Here is a 14313-nt window from a genome sequence, read left to right as displayed (position 1 = left end):
TCATGCAATTTGAAAAGGACAAGAAAGGTTCTTTACACGAATAATTCATGGCCAAACTTTATTTTTATTGACTTGGGATACTGTGGGGTACAACCCTTATCCTTAATTAGTTTTTTTCTTCTTCTTTTCTCTTTGCTCTATAAAAAATTATAGTTTTGCCCTCTTAGTTATCGGTATTTCAACTTTAGTCCTTAATGGTTCATCATCTCACACATTACTGTGAATGGGTTATACAAAATTTATATATTTTTTTAATTTGGTCTTCAAACTTCTTTTTCTGCTGTAGTTTAGTCTTAATTAAAAACCAATTGATTTTTATTTCTTATGGAAAGGTGAGATTGAAAGAAGAGGGGCCAAAATGAAAACGATGTCAACAATGGGTGGCATGCCATAAGTTTCAGAAAAAGATGCACTTTGGTACTTGAACTTTAAAAATCACGTAAATTATACAATTTTAATACCTCAATATTTTTTTCAATTCAATTTTGATATAAAAAAGTTTATTTTTGTTATTTTTTTGTTCTTGGTTGAGAGAAGAGATAGAGAAACGTCATCAAATTTCAGTAGCAGAGAGAGAAAAGTATCGTTGATACTGATTTAGGCAATTAAAACGAACTATATTTATATCAAATGACTCCATTTGATGAGGAGAGTTCATATTAAGTTTTTTTGTACTTTTAAAATTTGTAAAAAAAAAATAAATTTGAGCTCAGGTTGATTTTTAGGATTCAGGTTGATTTCAATTTTGAGGGCGGCTTTTTTGGGGTTTTGTAGGCCATAAATAAGTTTATAACGATTCCTACAGTGTTTTAAAAGTGTTTTGGGTAAAAAATGAGTTGAAAAATAGGGTTTTAGATTTTAAAAAAAAAAAACTGAAAGTTCTAATTTTTCGATCATCATTGTGATCAAAATCTAGGCAAATCAAACGAGAAGTCGTCTGATTTTTTTTCCTGCAAAAACTTTGGGGTGGTTAATTGCAAAAAAAAAAAAAAATCAAGGGCCTAATTGCATGGGCTTACCAAGGCAGACCTATGTGTGGGCCCTGACAAAATTGGCTAGCACGAGTGGCCTGACAAATCCCAATAACACTTGATTTTTGCTTCTTCTTCTTCTTTTTTTTTTTTTTTTTTTTCTAATTTTTTAAATTAATAATTATTTTTATGGTTTTTTCTCTAAATTTATTTTGAATTTATATTTAAATTAATACCTATTTTTTCTCTTTTAGAGAACGTCTTTTAAATAATAATATATATTTTTTAATTATATATTTAAATTTGAAAAGGTTTTCTGATTTATATATAATTTTTTTTTATCTTTTAGATAGATAAACTTTATTTTTAAAAATAAAAAAATTTATTTTTAGTCTTGCATGATTTCCACCCCTTTATTTTATTTGATCAATTTAATTTATTTCTGTCTATCATTCACTTAAATAACAATATTATTTTAATAAACAAATTTTACAAAATACAAATAGATAAATATTCGATTTTTTAAAATTAAATATTTTAATTTAAACATTTTTTTTTCAAAATTTATTTTTAGATATTTTTAATGATTTTTTATTTATTTATTCACATACATAGTTCAAATTTATTTGATATCTCTCTCTCTCTCTCATATATATATATATATATATATATATATATATATATATATATATATATAATATATATATATATATCCTGCGAAAGGTAAAAGCTTGAATCACTTATGTTGGGAGAAGAACAGTAGAAATACACAAACTAAAATAAAGAATAATGACGGATATAATTATTTTCCATTCCTAGCAACATCTAACCAATCAAAATAGCTTAAAGAATTATTTTTAACAAGGAGGCTAAAGGAAACGAAAATATTTTAATGTTTTGAACACATTACATGAAATGAAACAGGATTTCTATAATGTCCAACCTTTTTTTCATAGCTTCTTTTCTCTAGCCCTCGTGTTATTAGAAAATCTATATCAACTAGAACAAACTACAATCTGAGGGGCAAAAAGTATATTTTGAGTGTTGGCAAGGATTGCGGGAAATATTATCGTTTCTCATCATGAGCATCTGAATACATAAATAATCTCCATCCAGTCACTTGCCAACCCAAATAGGCAAATGCAGAAGTTTCTGTGACATTTGAATCAAAGAATCATTCAGACATCTCATCTTCTGCCTCACTAGACTGTCCAAGGTCCTCATCTTGAGCGACCCTCTGTAGTCTTCCAAGGCCATCATCATCCTCAAACCTTCCTCCCATCCTTGAATCATTACCCCTTGAACTTGAAGCAGCCTGAAAGCATAATTTAATTCAAGTCATCGAGGCATAATATCCAACGCATACTAAAAATGAATATTCATATGGATGGTTCTGTGTCCTTACCCCCAAATCCCTCTGTTCAATTGTAGCAGCAACGGCTCTTTTCCTCACGGTTACTCTTGAGGGTACAGAAAAATGTTCAATCTCGTCACCTGATCTTCCCTCTCTGGCTCTCCTCTTTGTTAAATTAATCTTTGTGGGAAGAGGCTGTGTGATAAAAAATGAAATGTAAAAGTCCAGAGTAACCAACACAAAATGTGTACACTGAGAAAAAATGTGGGAGAGAGAATATTGATACCAAGTAGCGAGCTTCAGCCTCGTCAAATGAAACAAGGAACGTTGTAGGGTCATTCGCATCGTCCCCCCGTATCTGATTGAGGTGTTATGAAGAAAAATTTGTTCAGTGGTCACACAGAAGCTTGCTAAGTAAACATAACCAACTAGAGGTACTTACATCCCAATGATACTCCCGAATCCAAGAATATGAGATATCCTCACTCTCATCATGCATATCCTTTGACATCTGTTACCATAACATAACAGAAAAATAATTACAGCAGTGTAGCATGAAAAAAATCTTTCATTGGAATATTAGCAACAAGGAGAAATCTAAAACTGAAGTGCTGATATGCATGTATAAAGTACAATCTTACCTCATCAGGCAAAGGTACCATGTATGCCAAAAATTTTTCTGGGTTAGTTGGATCTGAACCAGTTGCCACACAAGCTTTCATAATAGCCTGTAATTAAACATTAAGAACCACTCAACTAAATGCATCATTAAGCGTTCACTTTTTAGGACAGGTCATGCCAGATTCTATGGGTTAATGACAGGTTAGAATAAAATTTCTGATTTGTTTCAAGGCATCTACTGTACATTAACCCAAAAAATTTAGTGTCTTGTGTTCACCATATTCTACCATTCACTTTTGATTAGTACTTCAACTTCCTATTTCTCAAATGAAAATTTTATCTGGTCCTTATTTCTCAATTGTTGGTCCTAGTTATTAAATTATAAATAAAAATAAATGTTGCACCTATATTATTTTGCTGCTTCTGGCTATACATTCACTTAACTAAAGTATCTGAATAGGCATCATAAAAACATTCTAATTTACGTAAACACTTAACTAAAGTATCTTAATGGGCATAAAAAACATTCTAAATTAACTCTCATTTGCCTGCTCCAATGCAACACATCCACTTAAACAAATATACCCGTGATTCATAGGCTTCACGGTCAGATGGATTGAACTTGTTGTAATTTTCTGCATCAGCTGTAGGAGCACCATCAAATGTTGCCGTGACAAATTTATCTTCATACCTAGTACAAATAAAGCTGTAAAGTTAAAGATTTAAAAGTGATGTCGAGCCAAGAACAAGATCACCAAATCAAGAGAGATACAGACCTTGAGGTAAAAAAGCAAGAGAGAGACACTCAATCTTGGAGAAAACTCACAGCTTTTAATTTCAATAAATAATATGTTAAAGCTGAACATCTGCCTAGGGTGTTAGTAGTCCAAAAAATCTACGGTGCAGGTTGCATCAAAAAGTGAAAAATGCAATATGATCATCCACTATTTTACAAGTTCCAAAGTTTGGTCAGCCATCAGCAAATTCTAATTCTTCATTTCATAGATGATACCTCCTACATCCCAGAGAGTGTCATTGTTACTATATTGATAGTTCAAAATGTATATATAGTAAAAAAATTAATTCATTAATGTTACTAAGCCCTTTCTTAATAAATAATTTTCGAACATAATTGTTAATTAAATAGCTAACAGTTATGGAATGGAGAGTGTAACATAATATTTGAAGCAAAAGAAAGCAATCTATGCAAAAATATCATTTCAGTGCATATATGTCTTCATGTGAACAACAAATGTTTCTTGAAAAAGAAGCATTGCGTGCCTTTTTTTTCCTACCTGAGAATGAGAAGAAAGGAATCTAACATCTGAACTAGCTAGCATTAAAGACCTTTACTTCACTGCTACATGATAAATTAGATAGGAAGAGAGAGGCAGCAGGGAGCGATTCTATTTTCATTCTATGCAGCACAATATAAAAAGCAATAAATAACACCATACCGCTCAAAATCAGGTAGCAGAGGCAGAACCTCGATTGGATGTAAGTTTTTATTAGTTGCGTGCACAGGAGGTAACTTGTTTGCCTCAAACGATGCTTGAATTTCCTTGATCTGTCTCTCCCTGAAAACATTACTAATTCTTTAATAATGTAAAATAAAGGGTCATATAATTTCTACTTGTCTTCCAACATTTTCTTCACATAGGCAAGGTAGAAAAATATAAACCTGTTATTGAGATTGTCCAAAAGATTCCGACCTGACTTCATTTCTCTCAGTTCTTTAGCTTGGTTTTTGTTCAGAGACTGCAAATTCAAATGTAATTGATTATGAAACGACTTTCAGCATTTTGTGAAGTAAATAACATGCAATGAAGTGCATGAAAAGAATCCCACTTTGGTTGACTCCATGCTCAGAGGAGATATATACTGTGTCTTAACCAGCCAAGAAACACCTTTATCTGTTGGCCGTTCTTTTCTTCTTATGCCATCTCTTTTTACAGGGGCGACTGTCTCATCATCACGCAACAATTCCTCATCTTCAGGAGCAAGAGGTGGTCTAACACTAGGAGGGCTAACAAAACCAGTAGAGAAAAGGGTGATCAGGACTGTCATGTTGTACAGATTACTAAGACCCCAAAAAATTAGGCTTTTGAGAGATTATACTTGTATACACTGAGATCAAGCAGGTCCAGAGGTATTCCAAGATCTGGCTCAACGTATAGTTGAGGTTTATACATTTTCTCCAAAGATGTGATTGTGTATTTTGTAAATCTGCAAATAAGAATACTGATATAAACTACAATAGTTCCATAGTAGAAGTATAGCATGATATCCAAGCATATCAACAGAAATTAGGCAACTAGAAATTCTGGAGAATTTTTTACCCTTAGCTTGAAATTGTTCTGTATAAAAAATCTACAGAGAGCTTCATAAAAATCAATCAATGCCAGTGTAAGATGGGATAGGAGATAAATTCAATCCTAATAAAATCTATCTGCTAAACACCATGAGATCACTGGAGTTGCCACTTACAAAAATGACAGCAACGGGCATGGCCGTGCTCATTAATCACCAGTTTGTCCATCCATGCAATTATAAACTCTATTAGCAACTCGTTGCTTTCTTCACAACATCATATAGCCATATAAAATGCTATAAGAGACCAGCATTGTTTCAAGTCTTCCATATGTTAATTATATGTATATTGCCTGCCTTACTAGAGCTTTATACAACTTAAAAAAATTATTATTTATGCTATCCATCTCACTAATTTACCAGTCATTTTCCAACATAATTGTATCCCATTGCACTCTTTAAGCTTCTTCATGTTCGTACCACCAGCTTGCAGGATAAACAGGATCACAACATTTTAGAATCATGCAAGCACTGAAGAAATGCAACAGTTATTATATCCTAGCTCAAATACCAATAAACTAAATTCAACGCTTCCTACTGACACAGTGACATCTCTTTAACCAAGATTCTTCCTTTCAAATAACTGTGTTGAATACCAATAAACTAATGCAACACTTCCTACTGACACAGTGACACCTCTTTAACCAAGATTCTTCCTTTCAAATAACTGTGACGATATATTTTGAAAAATATAATAAAGCTAGGAACCTAGGTAAACTCCCAAAATTAGATAGTAACCTAGGAATATTTGTTGCATGTGTGTTGGGGGAGGGCAGATTATGAGAACAGCAGATTGATCACAATCTAAGTTTGGTACAAGCTTCTTCCCATGTAAATAAACTTATACAAGTGTATTCTCAACACTCTACTTGAGGTCAAACAGATATTTATCATGTCCATTTTTTGGGAAAGATTGTAGGCACGCCTCAAATTAAATTTTTAAGTTATATTACTTAAATGCAGATATATAAAACTCATATGCTACATGCACATACCGATCTTTATCTCTCTTTAAAGGCATCAGCTTTGGTTGGGCACTCGGATCAGGAAGTTCATTCCGGAATCTTCAAAAAGCAAGCAAGTCAAAATAGCATCAGTACTGGAAGTAGGCAAATAAAAATTTATGTAAAAAAGAAGAAGAAGAAGAAGCAAAAACTAAAATGTACAACAAATGTTACTTGCCTGTCAACTGGATGACATATCTAGAGTATTAAACTATACTCATACTAAAAATCATCACAAAGGATCCATAAAATCAAAAGTGCATAACAAACCTAATAAGATAAATGGGTTTGAAGGCGTAGTAAAATAAGAAAAATAGGCATAGGAGAAACTTCTTCAAATTTCATATACAGAACCCACCTAATCCACACAACTAAGTTACCAACAGATTCAAAGCAAAGCATTTGGTAAGTCTTATCTACATTCCCATAGAAAATAGAAGTGGTTTTCAGATGAGACACACAGGTAATTTTCCTTATTGAATAACCTAAGAATTCAATGTCCTTACCTATTTACTGGAACATCCATACAATACATGAAGATCTTAGACATGCAACATGCACAAGAAATTACCACATGCATAACAGAAAACCTATCATTAGTTAATAAAAAAGAAAGCTGAAGCGTATACTGAAGAACCAAAACAGTTGATTGTTAAGGTTTCATATCAACATTGCTGCTAAGTTCCAAAGAGTAGAAACATTAAGAAAGACAACAACATCAAGTCAATATCATAGAAGTAGGGCTTGATGTTGATAAATTGCTGTAATATATCATGCATTACTGCAAGTCCGGTAACACCTAATTTTAAGAAAATAACAAACAATTTCCAAAAATCCATGCATTCAAACCCGAGGCCCCTAAAACACCATATCAAACTAACATAGTTAATCTACCAGAGTTAATAATAGTATTAAAAGTGGTCACTGGAGTGCTAAAGGACCAGCTAGTTAAAGTTCAATTTCCATAAGAAGCCTAAGTGTTTCAGTCAAATTCTGTTAAAACAACAATAGCAGGCTACAGACTTCACTGATGAAAGCAGGCTGAGACAAATTGGATTGACTACAACTTCTGCTGTTATTCTGGTTATAGGACAAGAAACATCATTCATGATTAAGAGCTCCGGATATGAAATTGAGATTCAGTACAACAAACTCACTTCAACTTGCACAAGAAGGTCGTTGGCTTCTTCAACCTATTCTCAGTCCTCTCCCCACCCAACAATGGAGTGGCCCTCCTATCCCCCAATCGCGAACCAACAATGGAACCATGCCCTTTCTGAGAAGACATCGTCTGGTTCTTCGGCAGAGCTGGGTTCTGTGACTCTTTCAACAGCTGTCTATGCTTCTCCTCCTGCCTTTGCTTGTCAAACTCTCTCTTCTTCCTCAACCTCCTCTCCTGATCTGTCTCCACCCTCCCAGAGTGCCCATTCACCTTCTTTCCCACTGGTGGAAGCTGTGGCTTTTGTTGTTGATGATGATGTTTCCCATGATTGGAATTATCATATTCCCTACTCTCCCGATATACCCCTTTATCTCTTTCAACAGCAAGTGGGGCTGGGGGTGGGGAGCTGGGAGGTGGTGGGGGTGGAGCTGAAGAACTAGGTGGAGGAGATGAAGGGGGAGGGGGTGGAGGTGGAGGTGGATGCTGCATTGGTTGATGACCGTAATGTGAAGGCGGGTAGTACAAATTAGGTGGTGGTGGCCGTTGCTGTTGTGGTGCTGTTGGAGGAGGAGGTGGGTATGAGGATTCAGGAGGAGGGGGTGGCTGATAAGGGTATTGTTGGTGAGGCAATGGAGGGGCGGGCGGGGCGGGGCGGCTGAGGGTAATGTTGCGAGAAATTCTGATAGTTTTGTGGTGGTGGTGGTGGGGCCAATTGAGGATTGTAATTTTGAGGATACTGATTTGGTCTTTGCAGTTGTTGTGGTGGTGGCGGTGGTTGTGGTTGTGGTGGTTGTTGTGGTGGCGGTGGTGGTGGTGGTGCAGGGAATGGCCTGTAGGAGGCCATTGTTGCTATTGCTTATTTTTCTAAATTCAATTATTGAGAATCAAATCCAAGTTCTACAACTATGTCAGTATGAAGTGTTAAAAATCTGAAATTCTCTTCAGGCAAGAAAAACCCTAGTTACCATCGACAGTGAAACAAAAACTGGAAAGAATTGAACTCACCGGCAAATCTTAAAACCCTAATTGAAATGAATCTCAACTCAACTGTTATTGGCAGAGCCCAAGTAGATCCTTGAGAGAGAAAGAGAGAGCTTTCTTAATGCCTTGTTCAGACCCTCCTTTCCCAGGTCGCACACAGCAAGAAATACTCTGCCTTTCTTTTTTGCTACTTATCGCCAAATTTCGGCCTTGACATCATTATAGTCCGGATTTCGGCAACTCTAGTATTTGTATTCCTTGTTCATCTCCTTCGCAGGAGTATCTAGATGACGCTCAACACTAAAGCTTAATATTTTTCTTACCCGTGGAAGTAGATATACTTTAACCTAAGAGAGTGCCATTTACTTTCCATGTATTACTTCTTTTATATATATATATCCACTAAGCTACGCATTGGGTATGGATAATTTTTATTATTATTATTAATGTTTGGATTATTTTTTATATAATTCGTTTTAATTTTACATACTTTAAAATTAATTATTATGTAAATTTTTAATTATTTTAAAATTTATAAAACTCAAACTAGTAATTTTTAAAAAAACAATCTTATAACCTGACTAATTAAACTATATTTTTAAAATTAATGAATAAATTATTCTTAATGCTAATAACATGGATTGGTAAGTGTCTACATTTAAAACTTCAACTATTATTAATTTCAATTTGTTGACTGAGGTTTATATGTTATTTTAATTTCATCTAAAATCTTTTGTTTTTCTTTACAAATTTCATAATTTCAGATTTGTTTTAAATAAGCACACTTTTAAGTACAACATGATAATTAGTAAATGAATTCTATGTCAATTTCATATTGTGATAATTGTGGAAAATTGAAAGATAATTAGTGATATTTATATTAAATTGAAAGTATCCGAATGATTTGTTTAAAATACTTTAATATTCTATGCTCCACTGCATATACTTGAATGTACATTTACATCTTTTTTTGTTTTGAAGAATGAACTCGGTGTCAACTTATGCTCTATCAAAATTAATGTTATTTATCAAATGACATTTTTATTATGATATTATGTTTGAGACTTTTTTGTTGTCATTTTATAATAAAGTCGAGACTAATGCACGTTCATGCATGCATATACATGTGTGTGTGTCTTGTGAATTTTAAAAGTTCATGAGCTTATATTATATTCATGTTTTATGCAGATTTACCGTGCTTTGATTTTTATTTTTAAATACTTTTTCAAAATCATAAAAAAAATATTTTTTGAGTTTTAAAAGAGCTGAAAAAATATAACCAAACAAACTCTTATTTGGTAATTAAGGTTAGTTGCATAGAATTAAATATTATTATTATTTTTACAAGTTATCTTAATTTTTTAAAAAAGTAAAATTAATTTTTAATATTTGCATTATTTCAGCCTCATATGTCTTCAATCATGCTATGTAATTTACAAGATATATAAACATTATATATAAAGCTTTAATTAAGTAAACTAAAAAAGATAGAGCATGAGAATTGAACACTTGCTTGTACCATTACCAAGGAGTAGTTTCTATGAATTGAAATGTGGTATTTTAAATTGAGATTTATTATGAATTTGACAAATAAAAAGTTAGATCTATAATTTAATTTATTAAGATTTGATAATCTTATTGTTTATAGATTTTAAATTTTATCATAGATTTAAAAACAAAAACAAAAGAAAGAAAGAAAAACTTACACGAAAAAGCGATTCTTGTCTAGGTTTGAATCCATCGGCGTGATGAACATGAAAAATACTTGAGAGCAACAAATTGATATTATAAGCCTCCTTCTATTATCCCTGGATTTTTTCTTACTTCTGTCAAATTTAAAAGGTAAATTACGTGCTACCTAGTGGTCATTGTGATGTTATAAAATAAGTAAAATCTGCTAAGTATGGTAAACTTTTAAGTCTAAAAGAATCTTTGTTCTAATGGCAGTATGCATGTCGTTTACGTGGCAATGTCTTATAAATGACATTTACTGATAATTGCTTGCCAATAGGAACTGATACGTAAAAGTCAGAATATTATCTTTTAATTCTAACTTGTTAATCATCGTCACCTCTATCCTTGTCGCAAAAATCCATGTATATCCATGCATGACGCGTCTTTGCTTAGAGATATCTTAATTATACGATTGAATGTATAAAATCCAGATTTTAAACTTTTTAACATCCCATTTTCACTCTCACACCTAAGGAAAATGAAAGAAAAGGCTTTGAGTCACTTATAATGAAGTTTTTTCACTTATTATTTTGAGCCAAGGAGTGTTAAAGAATGATGCATAGGTTCCATAGATTTTTTTAGTCAAAATATGGTTGATTGAAAGATAATTCAATATTTATTTCAATCCAAGGACACATGATGAGATGTTTTGTTTCTTGTTTTCATCAATGAAAGCAAATGGTGAGGGAATTAGCTAGGATGGAATGGCTCTGGAGCCTTTGCATCATTCTTTAATACTCATAGACCAAACTTTTATACAATATTAGTTCAAAAATTGAAAATCTTTTTCATTTATTTTTCAGGTTGAGGATCTAACTTAATTTTTTTATGGATTTAATAACAAACTCAATTCTTTTACAAGCTCAAGATCAAACCTAACACAATTTTCTTTTTAGGTTCAAGATTAAACTCAATCTTTTTGCAGGCTAAAGATTAAATTTATCACCTAATTTTTTTATGGACTCAAGATTAGAAAACCTTGCACAATATTTTTTAAAGACTCAAGATTGTAAGCCTCTCTTTGACTCTTTATCAAAGAATATACCCAATTAATTAGTTCAAATGTTACTTACACTTTCACAATATGTTTATCTTATATAAAGAAAAATAAATCCTTAGAAAATAAGATTACAAAGATTAAGCTTAATTCTTTATAAAATATAATTTAACTCACAAAGATGAAAAATTAATTTGATGCCATATGAGATTCAAAGCTTTTCAAAAGAATACAAAGATAAATAAAAGCTTTTTAGAAAAAAAAAAGAAAAAAAAAAGAAAAAAGATTCAAAGCATCAATTATGTAAGATTATAAAAAGTAGGGGAGTGATAGAGTTCTTAGATTAAATCAATTGAGTATTTATAGAAAGAACCTAAAACTAGTCGTTACATACATGGAAGAAAAATAAATAAGAAATTTTGCTCTTCTAAGTATTTCTCTTGAATGTGAGAAATGGCTAGCAGAAGAATTTTTTAGAGAAAAGAGTTCTTGCAAGAGCAAGTTGAGTATTAAGCACATTTCTCTCAAAATTATTAGTTTACTATTTTAGCTAATAATTAATAAAAAATATAAAACCCATGTGATAAGATTTTAGCTACAAGTGGGCATTAAGATATTTTAAAGTGCAATAGCATGCAATAAAATTCATGCTATTCATTTTAAGTAAAATACCAAAATATGTGATGAAATAATATTTAATGAGGTATTTTTCACTATGTAATATTTTATGCACTTAAGAGTATTTTTGGATGGAAATTTGTTAATAAAATATTTATTGAGTAAAATTCATTTTATAATACCATAGTAAATCCTACAAAGACTTGATTATATAAAAATATACAAACTTGAGAACCTTCAAGTCAAGTTTACATCCAAAGAGTCTATAACTTCAATTTAATGTAGAATAATTTTTACAACAATAATACTTTGACATACAAATTAGAAGCAATAATATATTATTATCATCAAAACAAATAGTTCATGGTAATTAAAGACCTTTAGGGTAACACCTAACTCTATACAAATACAAACTGCTGATAACATACTAAAAATAAATATTTATTAGAAGCTCATAACATGACTCCTAATACAATTCATATATCTATTAACACTTCTTCTTAATTTTTGGTGGTCATATGATTCTTAACTAACTTGAAATTCTTAACCTTTTAAATAGTGACCTAAGTTATAAAATTAAAAGTATTATACATGAAAAAATTATGAAGGTTAAAATCACAAAAAAAAAAAAAAAAAACACAAAAATGAAAAAAAAACAATAAAAATAATGATTGTTAAAATTGCAATAAAAAAAATCAAAAGGCAACAAAAAATTTTAAGTTTGAGAGTTAAATTGAAAAAGAATAAAAATATGAATAAAAAGACAAAAAAAAAAGAATGAAGACAAAAAAAAAAAAAAAACATAATACACTATAAACTTGGATTGAAGGGTGAAACTAAAAACAATGAAACTTTCATAAAATATCCAAGGAAAAATAATAATAAGAATAAGCATCAAATCTTAAACATTAAAACATGATTAATAAAAAATGAGAATACATAATTGTTCAACTTGTTTTCTTACACTAAAAAAAACTTTTAGATATAAATCAAAAAACGTATGCACTCATCTAATTAAACAAATCAATAACCATTGTATAAAGCAATAAAAAAAATTCATTAACAATAAAAAAATAAAATTGAGAAAACTAAGAAAAACATGAAGATCAAAATATTAAACATTGCAATATGAGTAATTTACTTGATTATATCGAATGAATTCCTATATCAAAATAAATATGTAATAGAAAAACATATAAAAATTATTATAGAAACCGATACATAAATAAAATTTATTGAATACTAATTTTAAAAAATAACATAAGGCTGCAAATATAAAAAATCTTATAAAAAAATTAATATTAAAAAAAAAATTTAATGTATATAAAATTAAGAAAAAATCACAAATGAATCATACCTCCCTTTTTAAAAATTAAACATACCCAATATTATTTAAAAATAATCACAATATAATAAAATATAAAATCAAAATTTATTTGAAAAAATACATATAAATAATGCATTATTTTTTAAAAAACTGAAAACTTAAAAAAAAATAATAAAAAAGAATTAGGCCAAGCCTAGTAACTAGCCCAATAAAGTAAGGCCTGTATGTGGGCCTTTATTTTTAAAATAGTTTAAAAATAAAAATGACATGTTGCCGGCACAATCTAGAATCTGCCCATTATGGTGGCCAGATAAACAATGTCATTTGTTGTTTGCATTTGCAAACCCATTTTCAACCAATTTTGACCTAAAACACGTAGAAAACACCATAAAAACCTTATTAAACCAATCTATGGCCGCAAAAAACCCAAAAAATACCCCAAAACCCGAAATCCACTAGAAACAAATTTTTTTTCTCAAGATCAGATTTTTAGATGTTTTTAAGGTAAAAAAAACCCTAAATGTAACCCCCCTCATCATATGGAACCTTTAACATAAAACACAACCGTTTTGGTGGCTATAATCTTCCCCAACAACCACTTTCTATGTCTAAACCAGAATACGACGACTCCCTCTCTCCCCTCCCAACAAAAAAAGACTAAAAATAGAGGAAAATAAAGTTAAGTACCAAAATGTATTTGTCTTAAAATTCAAGGGGCTAGCCTCCTAATATCTAAAAACTATGGGGATTAAAATGAATGTTTTAACAAAACTTTCAACCCGCCCCCATGTTACCTAAGATTTTTATTTCAGTCCCTTATCTTTTAATTCGACCATCCCTCCTAAAAAAAATGCAATTAGGGGCAAATTTGGACTTAAAAGGTCCAAATCACATAAAATAAAAGTTCGAGAACTAAAGTGAAAATTAAAAAAAATCACAATTATTCTAAAAACTGCTTATCAATAATAGAGAAGGGTAAAATCAACATTTTACTATGAATTTAAACAGTAAAATGCTTATGTCTTTTAGTATAGAGTGATGATAACTTATTTTTAGTATAGCCAATACCCCTATATTCTTTTATTTTATATGCTAAATAAATCAAATCAATCAACTATAAAAGATGTGGCAAGTAAGCATCATTACCTAAAAATGTCAACCATGCCTTTTTGTC

The 14313-nt window shown here is 30.9% G+C and overlaps 1 protein-coding gene across 1 annotated transcript; it reads right to left on the bottom strand.

Annotated features, from left to right (window-relative positions):
• Positions 1-1841: 1841 nt before the first annotated feature.
• On the bottom strand, positions 1842-8823 carry LOC118042561 (protein PAF1 homolog). Its single transcript, XM_035050263.2, is given in 13 exon segments — positions 1842-2286; positions 2377-2520; positions 2612-2683; positions 2768-2836; positions 2967-3053; positions 3532-3637; positions 4404-4523; positions 4628-4704; positions 4795-4972; positions 5065-5172; positions 6312-6380; positions 7478-8125; positions 8127-8823. Coding segments are annotated over 13 exon segments (2019 nt in total). The 5' UTR covers positions 8327-8823; the 3' UTR covers positions 1842-2145.
• Positions 8824-14313: the final 5490 nt, after the last annotated feature.

Source organism: Populus alba, chromosome 1 (genome assembly GCF_005239225.2).
Source record: "Populus alba chromosome 1, ASM523922v2, whole genome shotgun sequence".
Taxonomy (NCBI): domain Eukaryota; kingdom Viridiplantae; phylum Streptophyta; class Magnoliopsida; order Malpighiales; family Salicaceae; genus Populus; species Populus alba.
The sequence above is the reverse complement of the archived record's forward strand: the minus strand, read 5'-3'. Positions and strand labels throughout refer to the sequence as shown.